The 19,431-nt window shown below is 41.4% G+C and overlaps 1 protein-coding gene across 4 annotated transcripts in view; it reads left to right on the top strand.

Moving 5' to 3' along the window:
* LOC135238621 (synaptotagmin-2-like) overlaps positions 1–18,968 on the top strand; it is a 64,549-nt gene extending 45,581 nt beyond the window's left edge. For 3 of the 4 annotated variants that reach the window (XM_064306726.1, XM_064306727.1, XM_064306728.1), the window contains exons 2-9: positions 2,312–2,534; positions 3,025–3,185; positions 7,259–7,396; positions 8,012–8,179; positions 9,200–9,367; positions 10,307–10,424; positions 11,986–12,119; positions 12,830–18,968. In XM_064306726.1, the coding sequence (XP_064162796.1) occupies positions 2,339–2,534; positions 3,025–3,185; positions 7,259–7,396; positions 8,012–8,179; positions 9,200–9,367; positions 10,307–10,424; positions 11,986–12,119; positions 12,830–13,045 (1,299 nt within the window). In that variant the 5' untranslated portion in view covers positions 2,312–2,338 and the 3' untranslated portion in view covers positions 13,046–18,968. The remainder of the gene's footprint in view (positions 1–2,311; positions 2,535–3,024; positions 3,186–7,258; positions 7,397–8,011; positions 8,180–9,199; positions 9,368–10,306; positions 10,425–11,985; positions 12,120–12,829) is intronic. The other variant, XM_064306729.1, reaches the window with a different exon arrangement.
* The last annotated feature ends 463 nt before the right edge of the window (positions 18,969–19,431 follow it).

Genomic DNA, 19,431 nt, shown 5'->3' with positions numbered 1-19,431 from the left:
TCCAATAGGGACCACATGTACTCTGTAAGAGTTAATTTAACACAATTTTACTGCGTTTGTATGTCTTGTTTTTTTATGAGATGTTGGTTTGTACTCCTGCTAAGCTCACATACAGTAGATGCATACTGTTACTGATAAAAACAGTTTCAGGAACAGTGTATAATATAAAGATCATTCTGCTGGTATAGAGATGATGTTTTTTGCTGAAAAGGGAACTCCATTTCTTACTCAGTGTGTTTGACAGGAAGTTGCTCCGTGCTCCCGGTGCTTTAGAAATATCCTTGCGGTGCTGTGAGGAGAGAGGTGGGCCTCTTGCTGTTCTTGATCCTGTGAGGCAGGCTCTCTGATTCTGTGGCTCCTTCAGGGACTCTGTAATAACACTTTATTTTAAATATCATCAGTTCTTCACTCAACCTGACTTTGAGTCTCAACTGCTCTGTATCGCACACACACATGCACACACACACACACACGTGCACACATGCACACACACACACGCGCACACACACATACACACATACAGGTTTTTGCTACCTGGTGAGGACACACGACTCGGGGAGTTTGGGTGGGGACAGCGATACGCACGCACACACAGAGGCACACACACACTAACACACACACACACACAGATTTATGCACTTGTCTTCTCGTAAGTCACTCAGGATAAGAGCATCTGCCAAATGCCAGTAATGTGATTCAATGCAGTCTTGAGAATGCATGATGTTATCGTTTTTTTTTCTCTCTTAACACTTGTCAACTATTATACTACATCTGAAATCATATTTTCTTAATTTGGTAGCATTAAATGATTTATGAAAACACCACAGCATGAAGTTTCTCAGCTGCACAAGTCAATGGAAGCAGTGGTGGTGGTTGCCCTGTGCTGTTATTAGCTTCACTGAGTGCTGTATTCAGAAGATTCACAGTGGTGCATTAATAGCCTTTCAGATCACTTCAGCTAAGCGGTTCTAACTGAAATATCTCGCACGGCTGTTTGAGCAGAGCATCTCTTGAAGCTAATGTAAAAAAAAAAAAAAAAAGCATAGTAAAATATTCACGGATGAAAACGTAAGTTAGATGACGGAAGAACTAATGAAGCGATGCTTTTCATATAGACGTTGCCTTCAGCCGGTGTTTCTGAATGCTCTAGTATTCCCCGTTTTTAACAGCGAAGAAATTAAACAGTGTCTCACCAGACCCCGTTTTTTTTTTGGGGGGGGTAATGTTTTGTGACTTGAAATGGATGTTATGTAATGCTGGAGCTATCTGTGTATTGAGGGGAAAAAACATATCTTACCATTTTATATTTTGGGAAATCCAAAAAAGGCAGTGATATATGATTATGGACCAGCAGTGTATGAGGAAGAAGCTGTAAAATAAACTGCATCCTTCAGTTTACTTATTTTTTTGTCGCCTAACTCTGTCAACACCTCTCTCCCCCACCCCACCCCGGCGGCCATTTTGTCTCTGATGCGTTCCTCAGTGAAGTAAAGTTCTCTCTCTCTCATTTGACGTATGGATAAACATCGCATTCTGACAAGGGTTTTTTCTTAGGGAGTACATTTATGACTGGCCACATCTTTTGAATTATGAAAGAGTTTATCCAAGAGTACCGTTGCCTGCTAAATTATTAATGCCTACCCCACCCCATCCTACCCCACCCCTCAATGGAATGAAAAAGGATGTCTTTCCCTGGACTCTTTAAGATTTTGTCTCTTCATCCAATCATAAATCCCCTTTCATGTAAGGGCGATGTCTCTTCCTCCAATCAGATATTCCCTTTCATCCTTTCCATGGCTGAATTCTTCCATCATTCATGGCAGTTGGGCTCTCTCTGGGTTGTCTCCTGAGTCCGGCACTCTGTGTAACTGCCAACGAGTTCATGTTACACAAAATGGAGTTTTCATTGACATAAAAGCTGTGAAATACCAGTATTTTTTTTCTTTCGGCTTAATTTTTGTTACATATTCATTTTGGCCGATTTTAATATATATGCTCAGGCAAATAAAGGAAAATGTGTGGGAGAAGCCATGTTTGGTGTTCTGCTCCTCCCATTTAATTAAAATTTTATTTAAATTGCTGCTTTAGTTCTTACCATGCCTTTTCCTGTGTGTGTGTGTGTGTCTGTGTCGGTGTGTGTGTTGTGTGTGTGTGTGTGTGTGTGTGTCTGTGTGTGTGTGTGTGTGTGTGTGTGTGTGTGTGTGTGTGTGTCTGTGTGTGTGTGTGTGTGTCTGGGTGTGTGTGTGTGTCTCTGTGTCTGTGTGTGTCTGTGTGTGTGTGTCTCTGTGTGTGTGCGCACATTTCATTGCAGAGTCTGTGTGTGGCCTAGCTGTCGATCATGAAGTGGAACCTGTTTAAGAAGAAACCCGAGGCCATGGTGGGCCCAGAACCCACCGGTACCGGCGCCGTGACCGTGCCCCCCACCGTCGCCGTCTCGACCGTGGCCGACAACTCCACCCAGGGGTCCGGCGGCAAGAACGACGTCTTCGAGGAGATCAAGAGCAAGTTCCTGAACGAAATCGACAAGATCCCGCGTGAGTGCCCAGCCTCAGAGGGACGGTTTGCGTTCAGACTTTTTCATATTTTGTGTTAGTTTGAAAAACCCAGGAGTGGCTCTGGAAGTACTCCATTTTGTAAGGTTTAGCTCCTTCACCACACACACACAAACGATTATATGCTGATATTTTGAAATTCTCATCTTCCGTACTTTACATTGCATTGAGCAGACGCTTTTATTCAAAGCGACATACAAAAGTGCATACCAAAGACCACTGGAACAACCTCCTCACTCCATACACACAACACGCTGTTATTTTGACATTCTTGTTCCTCACCGCCAAAACACGGTGTATTTGATTCGTCCCACCCATACAAAAGATAACACGCTGATATTTAGAAATTCTCGTCCCCTCACCCCACACAAAAGACAATGCGCTGATATTTTGAAATTGTCCTCTCAATCATACCACACAAAAGATAACATAGCGCTGATATTTTGAAAAATTCCCCCTGTCGTGTCTGCAGTCCCTTCGTGGGCGCTCATCGCCATCGCCGTGGTAGCGGCCCTCCTCATCCTCACCTGCTGCTTCTGCATCATCAAGAAGTGCTTCTGCAAGAAGAAGAAGAACAAGAAAGGGAAGAAGGACAAGGGCGGCTTCAACATGAAAAATATGAAGGGGGACGAGGTACTGTACACTCCTCCTCTGTCACACCAGTCATCCCTTCATCCACCCTGTGTAACCCCTTATTTCGCTCAACTCTTACTCATGTTAAATACTCATGTTTAAACATTTCTCCACAAACATTGTTGGGCAAGTTAGGTGAATTCAACAAAATTAACTTTTGTGAAGAGAAAACAAATGTCTGCATTTTAAGTTTTAGTTTTAAGTTAAGGACGGTTTTTCATTTAATCAGGACCTGTATCATCGGGTTAGCTCGAAAAGAGTAACCGTTGGAAACTAAGATTCCGCTGAAAATTGCAGTTGAGAAAAAATAAGGCAAAATTGTTTGGAGTGAAAATGGAACCCGAGGTGAGTGTTTGGCTGGATGAACTAAAAGCCTTTGCAGCCTTTTAAGGGGATTTTGCTTGTTGGTTTTGGTGCATCTAACTGGACAGTCGCTGTGGGTTTCCTTTTCAAACAGCTAACCTATTACAAAGAGTAAAGGCCAAATTTAAGTTTTGTTTAAATAATGGGTTTTCAACATTTTTTTTTTAAATCCAGGGACGCCCATGCAGACCCAAAGGCATTCAGGGGAACCTGAATCATAAGTTAAAAAGGGTTATATTTTAAAAAATATTTCCCCAAATCTATGCATAGTCATAGCACATCAAGTCAGGGACCCCCGGCAGTATCTTCAAGGACCCTCAGGGGTTTGCTGATTCCATGTTGAAAACCCAAGTTTTTAAATATCAAGTCTAATGCTTTGTTATGTTTTGGCAAAAACAAAAAGCAAAAACTATTAAAGCAACCACGGCATGATTGGAAAGACTTGGCCATAAAATAGTGACTGGCACACAAAATCTTGTCTTCTTGAAATCAGAAGCCCTTCAGTGATTAAACATTTAAAGCGTTATCTAACCAGCTTCACACAGCCTGTGGACCAGCAGACAGACAATAAACAAGGAATGTCGCCCACTCTGCTCTTCCAAATGTATCTGTTCGGAAAGTGCCTTTCTGTTATAAATGTGAGCCGCTGTGTGTTTTCCTGTGCTTTTGGAACCCGATTGAAAAATCACACACTCTGTTTCAGAGGGAAATGTAATGGGTTTGGGGGTAATGGACTGTTTTCAAGGAAGTTTTTTTTTACCAATTAAAGTCTGATTGCTTTGGTGAGTGGGGTATGATGATGGATAATGGATCATTTTTATTCCATTGGACCTGGGGGGGACGGGGATGGGGGCGTAAAAAGAAGGCGTGAGAGAAATTAGTTTTAAATATGAGATGTGCCCACAGTCAAGTGTGTTTTCTAGCTGGTGTCATTAATAGAACCCCCCCCTGCAGAACATCAACAGCTAATGAATTCACACTTTAAACTGTGGCATCTGTACGTCCTTTCAGACACACAAGCGAGAGCGCACGCTTTTCCCAAAGTCTGAATGGCGCAATTCTTTGAGAATTTCTCTGGTAAATTAAAATAGCAATAAGCACAAAATGAATAAAATCCATCATTTCAAAATGCACCCCAAACTCTCCCACTGTGGTTACCCTGGTCCATAACACCAGCACACCTGGGTAACCTGAATTACATCAGAATAAAACCTGAAGTCTCACTTGAAAAAAACAACTTTATTTTACTTAATGATTCAGCAGTGTGTTATTATTCAGCTCTGTGGTGTTGTGGTGTTGACTACCTCTCTTGTGTCTTCTTCACTGGTGTCCATGAGTTCAACCTCTCCCTCTTTCTCTGCTCTCCTCCTACTCTTTGTCTTGTGTGTGCGCCGTCTCTCTTGACTCTCATGGATCTCTGCTCTACGGTAGGTGGACAGCTCACAGCGCCACTCTCTGGCGGGGTGGTGTAAGTGCAGGCAGTGGGGTGGTGGGTGTGTGTGGGGGATTTTGGGGGGGTGGGGGGTGGGACAGAGAGTTGTACTTGCCATGTTCTTGCAAACTCAGACCCTGCGGTTTCATGAACGCACGCAAGAGATGTCGCTACTTTATGATTGGGCGCAAAGATTGTTTTGTCCTGGGGAAGTTTATTCAAGTTTTTTTTTCTTTTTTTTCATTCTTTCTTTCCCTCTTTCCTTCCTTCTTTCTTTCTTTCTTTCTTTTTTTTGAGGATTTGAGTACGCAGCTGAAACTCTCACCCCAAGGTTGGAGTTTTGGATGATTGAGAGCAACCAGCAATGCACAATTAACCACCATCAGAATGCATGACTTAAGGGGCAAGCTTGGTTATTTGTTGACTCGATAGTTTAAAAAAAAAAGTGCTTAACAGTAACACATAAATATTTTTTTAAAGATCTGTTTTTGTCTATATCCAATTGTAGTAGAGAACAATCTACTTCATCACAATAATAATGCTGAAGATTAATCATAATTTGCTAAATACTTAATTTTGTTTTTTTGAATACAAGCAACCATATGTGCCCTTTAAGTAGCTATAGAGGAATGATTGAGACTTGACTTGAAAATGACTTTCCAAGGTGATACATAAGGGGTAAAATTGTAGCGACAGCCGTCCTAAATCCACTTAAAGTGCAAAGACTTTCAAAACCATCTGTTTCTAAGTACCTTTAGGGTATAACACAGCACAAATAGATGGTATCCAGGGTTTTTTTTTTTTTTTAATTAACCGGTTTTTCCCTTCTACCTTTATTTTGGTGTCCAGGACTAATGTCCCGCGCCCTTTCACGTTTTCTATCGAACAAATACGAAAAGCTGGAGTCCTTTTTAACTCCCTTGGGGAATAACATGAATCACAGTCCAAGCATGACGGAGTGTGAATATGACGCTTGGATGTTTGATGCATGCGAAACGCCGTCGAAACATCACACATCACGGACTCGACCACCGCGCCACGCCGAGCTCCTTCTGAGATTGCCTGAAAGAACCCACAGAGGCCATTAACAGACGCCCTCATCTCGCTCGACTGCTACGCGCACGCTGGTTCAAAAACACACATTCAATCTGTGTTGGTGGAGGACTCCACTCCAGTCTACTTAACTTTGAACTGGAAAGGATGGTTTAGACATCTGGGATGATTCTCGCAGATAGGCACTGCCGAGTTTCAGTGCGATCTTGCCAGCTGTTTTCTTTGGATTTTTATTTGCGCCTAAATCCCTGAACGGGTCCTTGCGTCACCATGACAATGGCAGTTCTAGAATGTTTCACTCTACGGGATTCTTTCAGGGCACAAGCTGGGTGCTCGCGAAATGCCCCGTTATAAGCTAGCCGCTATTGAGTCTCGGGATTCCAATTCGCTGAAGGCCCATTGAATGTAGCGAAACTGCTCAGAAAGAAATGATGCATTAGCAATTAGTCTCAAATTGAATAGTCTGCAATTTACATAACAGTGGGTCCGAACAGAGAGGAAGATATATTCCTTTATTTATTTCTTATCAGAACTGAATAATTGCACATATTCCTACCATAAATCAAGAAATTGGTTTGAATCTGCATTTTGGCATATGTAAATGTACGTGGCACATCATTACCTGAGAATGAATGCCAGTCACATGACCAGGAGAATCTGATATGCATTCTTAACGATGTTCGCTGCATCTGCGTCAGCAGAACTAATATATTTGGCTGTTTTTTTTTTTCTTCTCCCTACCTGACCAGCATGCAAATTGCTCTCCATGCCTCTTTTTCTGCTGACCTGTACAAACGGCTGCCACACGATTCGATGCTAACGGGCTCGTCTCCCTAAAACGGAGCCCTCGAAAAAAAGAAGCCGCCGCTTGGCGGTGGCGGTTGGGTGTCAGGTCAGCGTCACCCTGAGCACGAGCAGTACGCCTCGAGCGCCTGAGCGAGCCGCTTGAGATGTGTCACCTCGGGAAAGTGTGAGCTCAAGTCACGTTTGCGGACGCCGTCGCTCTTTCCGAATGGTTGCGTTGCCGTCCGAGCGCGAATGGGTGCTTTTTTTTGCTGGCCGTGCGATCCGCAGGTAAGTGCTGCGGCCCAAAACCCGGCTAGCTGCGGCGCTTCCTTTCAATGGCATGCTGCGATGAGGTCACAGTGCGGCGCGACCTTTGACCCCCTCCCCCCCGCCGACCGCTGACGGCCTCTTTTTTTTTTTTGCCCGTGGGCCTCCGCAGAAACTACAGGACGACGACGATGACGACGACGCAGAGACGGGACAGACGGAGGAGGAGAAGGAGGAGGAAGAGGAGAAGGAGGCGGAGAAGCTGGGGAAGTTGCAGTTCTCTCTGGATTACGACTTCCAGGAAGGCAAGGTGAGTCTGGCAGAGGCCGTGAGGCACATGACCTGGGGGAGGCGTTTCACGAAGCAGGATTACTGAGGCGGCCGGATAAAACCCGGGACAGCTCTTTGCACTTCAGTCCGTGTTACAGATTTGGGAGGGTTGCGGGTTTTACTCCAGTTATCCAGCTAACTCAGTAATCCTGCTTTGTGAAACAGGGCCCTGAGCTGTATTTTGTTCACGGAGGTCTCTTGCTGATAATTACTATGGCAACAGAGGGCTATAGGATGATTATCCCGGCTTTAAATGAAAGCTAACGGTCTGAAGTGGTCTTCCTCAGACTGGCCTCTCCATTCATGAAAACCATGCAGTGCAATGCAGAAACATTACGGTAACTGCTTAAGCAATACGGCATGAGAGGCTGTGCTGTACCGTGATACAGTCACAGTATAGGTCCTTGTGTGTATATTGTCTTGTGTTTTTTTGTTTTTTACTGTACTATGCCTTCTTTTCGATTGCCTCCTGGGGATAAATAAAGTTTTTCAACTGAATTGAAATGCACTCTAGACTCTAGAACTTTGAAACGTTCATTTTAAATTCCGGACCAATGACCTTTGACCTGAGCTTTGCCCTCTCCTCGCTCTACAGTTGACGGTGGGCATCCTGCAGGCCGCAGACCTCATCTCCATGGACACGGGCGGTACCTCTGACCCGTACGTCAAGGTGTTCATCCTGCCCGACAAGAAGAAGAAGTTTGACACCAAGGTTCACAAGAAGACGCTGAATCCAACGTTCAACGAAACCTTCATCTTCAAGGTGACGTAGCTGAGCGTCTGAGAGGATTTCTCACCTGAGCAACCGAGACCATTTGTAAGATGAACGCAAGTTGAAATATGATGCCGTTCTCCACTGATGCTGTAGGTGCGCACACGCGCAGGGCACAAATTGGAAAGCTAACAAAACTAAAGCTTTTAACCCAGAAGAAGCCCAGGCAGCTGAGCATGCTCAGTTATAATAATAATAATAATAATAAATTTATTTTATATAGCGCTTTTCATGGTCTCAAAGACACTTTACAATAAATGGTACATACATACATACATACAATGAAACATACAATTCAGAGAGAAACAAAAAGAGGGGGTGTGAGAGGGGGAAGACAAACATCAAGGGGAGGCTAGGGAAAAGAGGTGGGCTTGAAAGAAGTTAGGCTAATTGCTAGCCCGGACGGCAGTCTGCTTGCTAATATCAACCCTTGGGTGTAGCAGCAGCGGGGTGTAATGGTTAGAGCACTGATCTTCTAACTCCACGGCTGCAGGTTTGATTCCTAGTTGGCGCATTATACAGTGCCTTTGAATGATGTACTTAACCTTGATTTGCTTCAGTAGATGTCCAACATTATTAATAAATGGTATGTAAAGCATGTGCAGTCTGGTAAATGCCTAGAGTGAGAGAGTACAGTATGAATAGACCGAAGCACACAAAGAAAAGAAAAAAGCAAACGGGCACTCTCACAGAAAATCTTTAATGAGTTGAATGTTCTGGTCTTTCTTTTTATTTCTTGCTGCCCGTGATGAATGAGTCCAATATTTTCCAATTACACTTGTGAGACATCGTTCAATACTGCACACTGTAGCTTCAGGGTGCATTAGCACCCTAAAGAATAATTGATTATATCAATCTTGTCTGGACACGATTCTGTCTGATTCCCTTAAATGTGGGTGTGGGGATGTAAGTCTTGATTTGTTTTCTTTTTGTTTGTTTTTTCATAAAAGAAACAGAAAGCTCTCTTCTTATTTTAGCTCCCCCTTCACCCCCCCCTTGCTCTTCTCTCAGATTCCATATCAAGAACTCGGCGGGAAAACCCTGGTGATGTCCGTCTACGATTTCGACCGCTTTTCCAAGCACGACATCATCGGCGAGGTGAAAATTCCCATGAACACTGTGGACTTGGGCCAGCCCATTGAGGAATGGAGGGATCTGGAGAGTGTGGAAAAAGAGGAGGTATGCAATGAAAACATGGCATTACTTGATGACAATACATACAGCACTAGCTTTTATTCTTTAACCCTTTGAAGAATAAGTTTTTTTGGGAATGCCCCCCCCCCCAAAAAAAAAATTCTAAGTCAGTGTTCTAGAACATTGCTTTAGTGACTGTGACATCAGAATTAGAATGTTCGGGTAAGAGACATTCTAATCACATGTTTGTGATCTTACACCTTAAAGGGTTAAATCATCTCATTTCATATCTCTACCTGTTAAAGCTATATAGTGTCGAGCCCATTCTTTCCCGTACGCACTGAATTTGTTTTATGAAGTTATTATCGTGGATTTGATCAAAACAATTAGCTGTTGTTGACGAGATTTTATTACACACCGTATTTTAGCAGGGCTTGAACTATAACTTTTCTGGGAGATGGGATAAGTTATAAATGATTAATAGAAGCGCTTTCAGACATTCACTGTCTGTCCTGTAATGAAACTCATAATTTAATTAAACTTGTCTTCTCATTATTGACAGATTTATCTTCTGCCCCTCTTTATTACCCCTTAAGGCATTCAAACTGCATTTAATGACAAGATTAGTGTTAACTGGTCAATTAGAACCATCTGCATTTCAATGGTTTTTAACGGAGGTTCAGAGGAAAGCGTTTTTACTTGAACAGTTTTGAACAGTTTTTTGTCTAATGAGATTCCTCCGTGTGTGTACATGAATACACAAGGACTCCCTTTACAATTGAATATTTATGCAGGGTTGATGCAAAACTTATTTTTTTATTTTAATTTTAAACATGTCTGGAATAACTTAATTAACGGCGGTTTGTGTACGCGGAGCAAGCGAGTGCGCTCGAGTGTGAGATGAAACGTGTGCGAGAGAGCGAAAGAGAGAAGCACTGCGTACTCTTCCTTCCTTCTTTCACCGTTCGACCTCTACCTCCGCAGCCGGAGAAGCTGGGAGACATCTGCATCTCCCTCCGCTACGTCCCCACGGCCGGCAAACTCACCATCTGCATCCTGGAGGCCAAGAACCTGAAAAAGATGGACGTGGGCGGATTGTCAGGTACAGTAAGCTACCCACACCTCCTCTATCATTTCAGCAGAACCTAGAGTATGATGCTACCCACAACTGCTCTATCATTTCAGCAGAACCTTGAGTCCGATGCTACCTTCTACTGCTCTATCATTTCAGCAGAACCTAGAGTATGATGCTACTCACTGCTCTGTCATTTCAGCAGAATCTAGAGTATGATGCTACTCACTGCTCTGTCATTTCAGCAGAATCTAGAGTATGATGCTACCCACTGCTCTATCATTTCAGCAGAATCTAGAGTATGATGCTACTCACTGCTCTGTCATTTCAGCAGAATCTAGAGTATGATGCTACTCACTGCTCTGTCATTTCAGCAGAACCTAGAGTATGATGCTACTCACCACTGATCATTTCAGCAGAACCTTGAGTCTGATGCTACTCACCACTGATCATTTCAGCAGAACCTAGAGTATGCAGCTACTCACTGCTGCTCATTTCAGCAGAACCTAGAGTCTGATGCTACTCACCACTGATCATTTCAGCAGAACCTTGAGTATGATGCTACTCACTGCTGCTCGTTTCAGCAGAACCTAGAGTACTAAACCAAAGTCCATATTAATACGCCCAATGGCTAAAGTAAACAATGATCAATGTTACTTGACTGTTGGAATTTTTGATTTGGGAATGGGTACTAGAATAAGCCTCCACTTACATTAGACTTTTTTTACAGATGACTAACAATTGCATTGTTAAATGACCGTTGAGGTCATAATATTAATTCTAAAAACATCTACTTATCAAACATTAAAAAGTATCTCTCAGTGAGCATGCAGGGTCCATCTTGGGGTTCAAAGGAAGATGCTTCTGGTTTTGTTTTGATGATGTCTGCATCAAGATTTGTGCAATAAATCTCGGGTGACATCAGTGGGAGTTTTACCAAGGGACATTGGAGTTTCAGGCCTCTTAAACTATGGTTTGATTTATTGTAAAATCTATTGTATTGACCAAAATGTGAACACCATATTTTTCAGCTGAACCCTGTGATTATCAGGTGCAGCCAATATGGTATGTTCTCAAATATTTGCTGGGATGTCTTCTGAACTTGTGCTCCGAGAGAGAGCTTCATATCGATGCTTGCTTCATATTTTTAAGAATTTGAGCGCTTTCTCCTTTCGTAATTATACGGTGGGGCCAACGAAGTGTGCAATTGAAGGTCACACGGAGTGTTTGCTTTTAATTAATCACACAATTAGAGTCCCGGTAATGAGGGGCGGAATGTGAGTAACCGAGGAAACAGAAGTGTTCTTTCTGTAAACGGTAAAGGGACTGCATTTATATAGCGCTTTTATCCAAAGCGCTTTACAATTGATGCCTCTCACTCACCAGAGCAGTTAGGGGTTAGGTGTCTTGCTCAGGGACACTTCGACACGCCCAGGGCGGGGATCGAACCGGCAACCCTCCAACTGCCAGGCAACCGCTCTTACCGCCTGAGCTGTGTCGCCCCAGCTAATGGGAGCGAATAGAAAAAGGGAGTTAGCGCTGAACCTGATGTGAGCTCACTCTCTCACTGCTCGGTCTGGTGCGCGTGCAGATCCCTACGTGAAGATCCACCTGCTCCAGAACGGCAAGCGGCTGAAGAAGAAGAAGACCACGGTGAAGAAGAACACGCTGAACCCTTACTACAACGAGTCCTTCAGCTTCGAGATCCCCCTGGAGCAGATGCAGGTGCGTACTTTACGCTGGAAGGCGGAGCGTTCATGTTTTGCTTAAATATAAGCAAAATACACGCTTGTAAATGTTTGTATTTAGATGGTCTTATCCAGAGTGGCGTACGTACCCGGGTAAAGAATATACATTGATTCAGATACATTTTTAACGAGGTGAAAAGTGCTCTGCGATTTACAACTGAGACTAAAATAATGCATGAGGATGAAATATGCAATATACAATATGCAATATCCTCCAACTCACACTGTGGGTGACTGTGTGTGAAGTTGCGCTAATCTGCTATAAAACCACTTAAATACCCCATGATAAAGTTTTGACGAAGCCTTTTGTCATCAGGGTCATAGTTTACGATTAGGTATGAATGATAAATGATTTCCCCGTGGCTTTATCATTAATTCATGCTGCAGCTTTAGTAAATGGTGCCAAGAATCTCCCACGTAAACATTAGTTCCCTGCATCATCATAGCATTTCCCAGATTTCATATAGCATAACCCACAGGGTATATTATATCATAAACCACAAAATTCATATAGCATAATCCTCATATAGCATAACCCACAATGTTAATATAGCATAACCCACAGGGTATATCATATCATAATCCACAATGTTCATATAGCATAACCCACAGGGTATATCATATCATAATCCACCGCGTTGATAGAGCATAGCCCACAGCGGTCGTCTTTGTTGGGTGTGCCTGCAGAAAATCCAAGCGGTGGTCACCGTGCTGGACTACGACAAAATCGGGAAGAACGACGCCATCGGCAAGATCTTCGTGGGCAGCAAAGCGACGGGCACGGAGCTTCGGCACTGGTCCGACATGCTGGCCAACCCCCGTCGCCCCATCGCCCAGTGGCACCCGCTCAAACCCGAGGAGGAAGTGGACGCCACCTTGGCAGCTCTCGCTGGCAAGAAGTAACCCGTCCTCCGCGGCAAACTCTGAACCAACCAAGTACCACGTATTGCATGCCATTCATCGGACTGTCAACACTACAGACATGGTCAGATAAAAGAAAAACATAAACTAACGTAGACACTTAGTAATGACAAAGATGTATCACAGCTTTTTTTTATTATATCATATTATTTTGTAACTTCATTTATGAAATGTACAGAGGAGTATACAGTGATCAGGATGAGATGGGTATATATATGTTCACCTACTTATAGTTGAAATTGCGCTTTCTGAGAATGGCCAGTTTACAACCATTGGTCTGTTGGAATTGGGAGAAGGTTAACAATGAATAGTTAAAAATGAATTGCCGAAGGTGGGGTGAGATACAAGGTGTAACTACAGTGAAGTAGTTTTCTCAAGTTATATTGTCGCTCCTCTTAATTTACCAGTTCAGGGGCACGGTGTTATTATTTAGCTGTAGGGGTGTGAGAATTCCAAAGACATAACCATCTCAATTCCATCGTATTTCTTCTGGAATTTATTCTTCGTTTCCAACACTGATGTTGTGCAGGAGACGGGATGAAAGAAAAAGACAAAATATAGCCGAGTGTATCTGTATTCTCCCGGGTGACAACATCAGACTTATTTCTTCTTTTCACCCAGTGTCTTAATCACAGAGGTTATTTATATACAGAAACTAACATTTAAATGTGTCGCATAGATTTTTAAAAACGTAAAAAAAAGAGACCCTCCCCACCGTCTTCTTAATTTTTGTTTTTAGCCTCGAAGTTACAAGCAGAATAACTTTGAATTCAAAATGCAATATTTTTTTGGAGGGGATTTAGACCATTTTGTTGGAATTACCCCTTTAGAGAGCTCCGATCTCATTTTCATAGTGGTTAACTTCAGTGAAATGAACCGGTCACGAAGCCAGTGGTGATCAGGATCTCATTAAAATGTCGGTTATTTATTTTTTAATTTTTTAAAAAAATTTCAGCTTTCCGGACAGTTCATGTCCTCTTTTCTGACCCATTGCCTCTGTTTGTTACTGTTCTGATCATTGTTTTATTTTCCACAGTGTATTCTTGAGCAATATTGCAATGGCATGCCCCGGTGACCAATTTTAGTGTATGGTGTTAGTGTAATAGCGTTTCATTTTTTATAAATATATTTTTTATTGAAAGCGTGATTGGTTTAGGAGCTCACCTCATACATGACTGAGCATTTAAAAAGCGTGATATACTGTATGTAAGCACATAGCATACATATACTCTAGAAGATTTGGGGATCAGCAGACATTTGTGTGTGTTTTTTATCTTTGATTTTGCATGTTATTGGTGAAACATATCTTCCAAATGATAGGCCAAACATATCTCTGTCTTATGGACATAACCATAAGATGTCTGCCAATGTTGCATTTTTTTATTTTTTTTAGACGTCCGTTCTACTGCCTGCAAATCTTCCACTTGTGGTTGTGATGCCTCCAAATCAACTACAGGACCTGACCACTAATTAATGAATTATGGCATTAATTCAGAAATAATTTTACTTTGATTTCAAAGCAAGGAAGTGCGAGAGGCAGTCCCTCGCTGGGCAAGTGGAATTAGGACCAAGGAATTCTTGTCCATTGGTTCAGCCATCACACACTTGCTGTTTCTGTTTCTTACTGTTGTTGTCTTTAATTCTACTTAACAGTCTTGGAACAAGACATTAAAAGCCCAAATCTCTTTGTGTTAATCATTTTTAACACAAAGAACATGACTCATTCTTGGGGGAAAATACAGACTTCAGATCCCCATGAATTTGCCTTTGACGTGTATACCAGTAAAAATGCCTTTTGCCCTTTCTATAGGTCCTTGACTAAAAAATAATTCTCATTCAGGAAGCCCAAGTCTTACACTGCCAGTTTGAAGATTTATTTTTCAAGCGTTTTATGTGATTACAATATCATTCCCACCAGTGCTCTTGTGTAGATCTCGCTACAAGCCAATAGCACAACAGAGCTTGCATTAAGTTGCAAACAAACAACAGAGAAACAGTCATGTCCTTATTTTTGGAATGACTGACTGACTGGGGCCAAAAACTTTCCCTCCAACACACGTTTCTGTGTGGCATACAGAGCTGATGCATCCCACCCACGGATAATGAGTCATTAGTTCATGTTCACCATTCATATCGTATCATTTTTATTTGATACAATAGAAAATATGGACCGTGAGGAGTGAGTGGCACAGGCTTTTGGTTAACGGTTCATCAGATTCCTGAATGCTCCCATTTCTATCTTTTTTTTTTATAGTTTAAATCCAATTTTTAATCCTTTTTCACATTTTTATAAAAACACATGAATCATTTAACCATTGTGTGAACCATCAACCATCAATTACTGTACAGACCAGAGAAACACCCTTTACAAAAAAAAGTACAATTTTACTTTTTTTATGAATAAGCTTAAATATTGTTTAAATATATGTAAAATCGAATATTTTTGAAGGTATATATCCACTCCTAATCCTGAACTTATTTGGTGAAAAGGAGGATGATTTTTTTTTTCTTCCTGTGGATACCAAACTGATTTGTTCTCATATGAACATGGTCTATTTTGCCACTCTCTGTTACGTAATGTGTCCCAGCCAGTTGCCAAGGTAACAATAAGACACAGGTAGCCAGTTCTTACAACTGGTTAACAGTTCAAAACCGTGTTATATAGATAATCAAGACCAGGTTGTAAATACGATAAGTTGGAAGCTGGAAGGACTCTGTACTGTAGTTATCTCATGACTGTGATAGACTATTATTACGGATGGGTCCTTTTTGTAAAATAGAATAGGTGCATTTTCTGTTCATTTAAATGATCAATTAATACTGAAGGTGTCAGTACTTCAGTTTACACATCATTCTAGACTCAGATGTCAAAGCAAATACTGAAAGGAAACCTACAAAGAAACAAGCAATCTCTCTCTCTCTCCTCTCTCTCAGTCTTTCTATTCTCTCTCTCTCCCTCCTTCCCCCTCCCCGATTATAAATATGTACATAGATTTAAAAAATTTGTTAATAGTGCATGTTTCTATACAACAATGTAAATAGCCGCATGATTTAAGGAAGATTAGATATATTTGTCCAAGTGTGTGTCATTTGCCATTTTGATAATAAACGGGAGAAACAGTTATTCTCCTATTGTACATTTCTAGTGCTTTTCATGACTGGGGGTGAGACAGTGTGCAAAAATACTCATATATAATAATTATATGCATACCTTGTCTTCACCTCTACTGTAGAGTGTCGTGTAATTCTGTGAATTCATTTAGGGATATATTGTAGCATGTCTGCTATATTTTGTGAGATTAGCTTTTTTTTTCCTGTTTGTTTTACAGTTTGCAATGCAGACGAACAAACAACAACAACAACAGTAACACAATGTCTGCTTATACACAAGGGGTTCCAAGCTAAAACGCCATTTAAGGGATCTGTCTATAATCTTATATTTCCTAGATTAAACTTCAATGTGGTTTTTCCCCTCGCCCAATCACAGATCATTCATGCATCATTATACACTGCAGAACTGACATACTGTTGTATTTAAGCCAATACTGATCATTCGGAACATGAATTTGACTACTTCGGTTATGAAAGTAATGGTCAGTGATTATAGATTTACTGTTTCATATATATATATATGATTGTGTTCTCTGGTGCTTTTTGCCATAACCCAGAGTTCTTTTAAAATCTTTCTGAATGGAATATCTAGGTGCAGGTTTAGAACGTGAAAAAAGAAAAATAACTTTTCACCCACCAAACTTGGAGCCCCTTTTGTATAATCTACAGAACTGGTATTTTTTGTGGTCTTATGGTACTGTATAAATTCTCTGTATCTTCAGTTTCCTATTGAATGCTACATGCCACGTTTAGCTTTTGACTAAACTCCAGGTGTGCATATACAGTATTTATGTGTATACAGACTGTCGATTAATATTTTAAAAAATAAAGCCATAAAAGTTTGAGCAGGGACAGCTCAGAGGTCATACGTGTTGAAACGAGCTTATTTAAAATACGTTATTAACTTAATTAACTAACTTGTGATTAACTAAAAACTGTAACAATCATTTTAGTATGCCAGCCATGGTGGTTGCTATGGCAGCCTTTTGTTTTATTTGTATTGTATCTCGGTACGCCACGTCAAGCAGAATGCTTCAATCATGCCCTGTCATTTCTTTCTCGTTTGAATTTATTTTTGTTCTTGCCAAGTTGCATGCAAAGGGACAGAAAGAAGAGAATGCGGCTCTGTGACACAAAGAGGGCAGTTGTATGTGCAGAGTGCCATTACATAACTGCTGCAACAGGAAGGATCTTCCACTGCTGCTGTCCTATGCCTGACGGCAAAATTTGGAAATGCAAAAATTTGAGGAGGTGGAGTGAAATCTGTTAGCATAACCAGTGAGGGGGCACATTTTACTTTGTAAAGAACACGCAAAAATTCTGATTATGAAAACCGACCACAGAAAGAGACCCTTCCTGTTTCCTGCAGTCTCTTGACTCATTTTAAATCAGTAAATGGTTGTTCCTGGTGCTGTTCTGTGCGCAGATTGAGCCCAGTGGTCACGTGCGATAATTTCATTATGTCAGCATGTAATGGACTGATCAGGTGGCTGTCGGCACCTGCTGTCTGCATCAGAATTGAGTTTTGAATGGGAGTCTGTTCGCTCGATGTCCACGCGCGCGTTAATACGAGACCTTAATGACATCACAAGCTGTTCCACCAGACGATGGTATGAATGAGGGGGCGTGTCGTATGTGTGTCCTGTCTCTATGCATGTATGGATGTATACATACGATTTATAAAGGGATTGCTAGTGTGGTAGTGTGATAACACAGATTATACTTATTTTTATTAGATAAAATATATACCTTAGGCCTCAGACGTTGAAATTAGTTAAGCTAGAAAGAAATATTCTAAAAGTGAAATATCAGCATGGTTTTTTAATTTTTTTATTTTTGAGCTAGCTTCTGCATCCAAGTTTTTTTGACAAAATTTTTTTTTTTAAATTTATTATTATTTTTTTTTACATGCCATCATTCTTGTTTTCTGTTAATCTCAAGCGTACTGCTCGTGGGTCCAATCTGATGTCTGTTTTGCTAGCCATCGTTTCTGATAAGATACGCGTTTTTAAGTCTATATATAGCTCGACTTTTGCTTTCATCCTGTTACACTTTGTCAGCACAAAATGTGGGAATGCTCACATTCGGGAACATTAAGCGAAACATTTGAGCTTTTTCTCTGCGTGAATTAAAAGGCTCTGAAGAACTCTGTTTGCAGCCTCTTCGCTGTGTACCTTGCCGGTACAATGTGCACACAATAACGTCAGCCGCAGTCCGTCCGGCGTGCTGTGGACGGCCCTCCGTTGGATTCGCACTGAAACGATCCCTGGTTCTGCTAGAGCGATCCCTGTTCAGAGCCTACTGCCAAAACGTGTCGATTCCTCTCTTAAAAACGCTTAAAAAAGTCTTCCATCTTTTCCAACATCTTCTGTCGTCACTGTAGAATAAAATTCCAAAGAACTGTTTGCTTTCTCTTACTGTCTCCCTTTAGTAGTTTAATCTCTCTCTCTTTCTCCGGTTCTATCTCTCTCTCTTTCTCAGGTCCTTCACTTTAACACGAAGGGCAGTTCTGTTCCCTGTAGTTGATTTGTCTTGTCTCCGTGTCGTTATGTGTGTGTGTGTGTGCGTGTGTGTATACCTGTCACTTGTACCTTGTGTGGACAGCATGTTTTAACCCCATGAGGGGTCACTTTGAAAAGTTCCTCTCACAGAAAGTCACCACCAGCTTCATGGTATTAATGAACGTCACTGTACCAGACATTCAGGGGAACCAAATATATGTCAAATATAAAAAGTACAGATTTATCATAAATGTTATCAACTATTAAAACAAAAATAAAGGCCTTTTAACTACTTTTTTTTGTCTTGGGCTGTTTACTCTGAAGTCTAATTTGATTGGTGATCATTAGTAAGTATTTAAAAATGTTTTAAAATATATTTTGTGCCAAACAGCTTTTGTTTAAAGGAGGATTTCTTGTTTTGTGCTTTTGCTGAGGATGGCAAGGGACTGTTGTAAATATAATTATTCTTCAGAAATTGTTATAGGTAATTACTAAAACAAAAATGCACAATTATAGACATATCTACCCAGCTGATAGTGATGTGAAATATGTATTGATTCTGAAAAATGTATAACGGGCAAGGAGCTAGTCTTGTAACCTAAAGGTCACAGGTTTGATTCCCAGGTAGGACACTGCCATTGTACCCTTGAGCAAGGTACTTAACCTGCATTCAGTATATATCCAGCTGTATAAATGGATGCAATGTAAATGCTATGTAAAAAGGTTGTGTAAATCGCTCTGGATAGGGGCATCTGC

This window comes from Anguilla rostrata, chromosome 13 (genome assembly GCF_018555375.3).
Source record: "Anguilla rostrata isolate EN2019 chromosome 13, ASM1855537v3, whole genome shotgun sequence".
Taxonomy (NCBI): Eukaryota; Metazoa; Chordata; class Actinopteri; order Anguilliformes; family Anguillidae; genus Anguilla; species Anguilla rostrata.
Note: the sequence above shows the minus strand (reverse complement) of the source record. Positions and strands in the feature narration are given on the sequence as shown.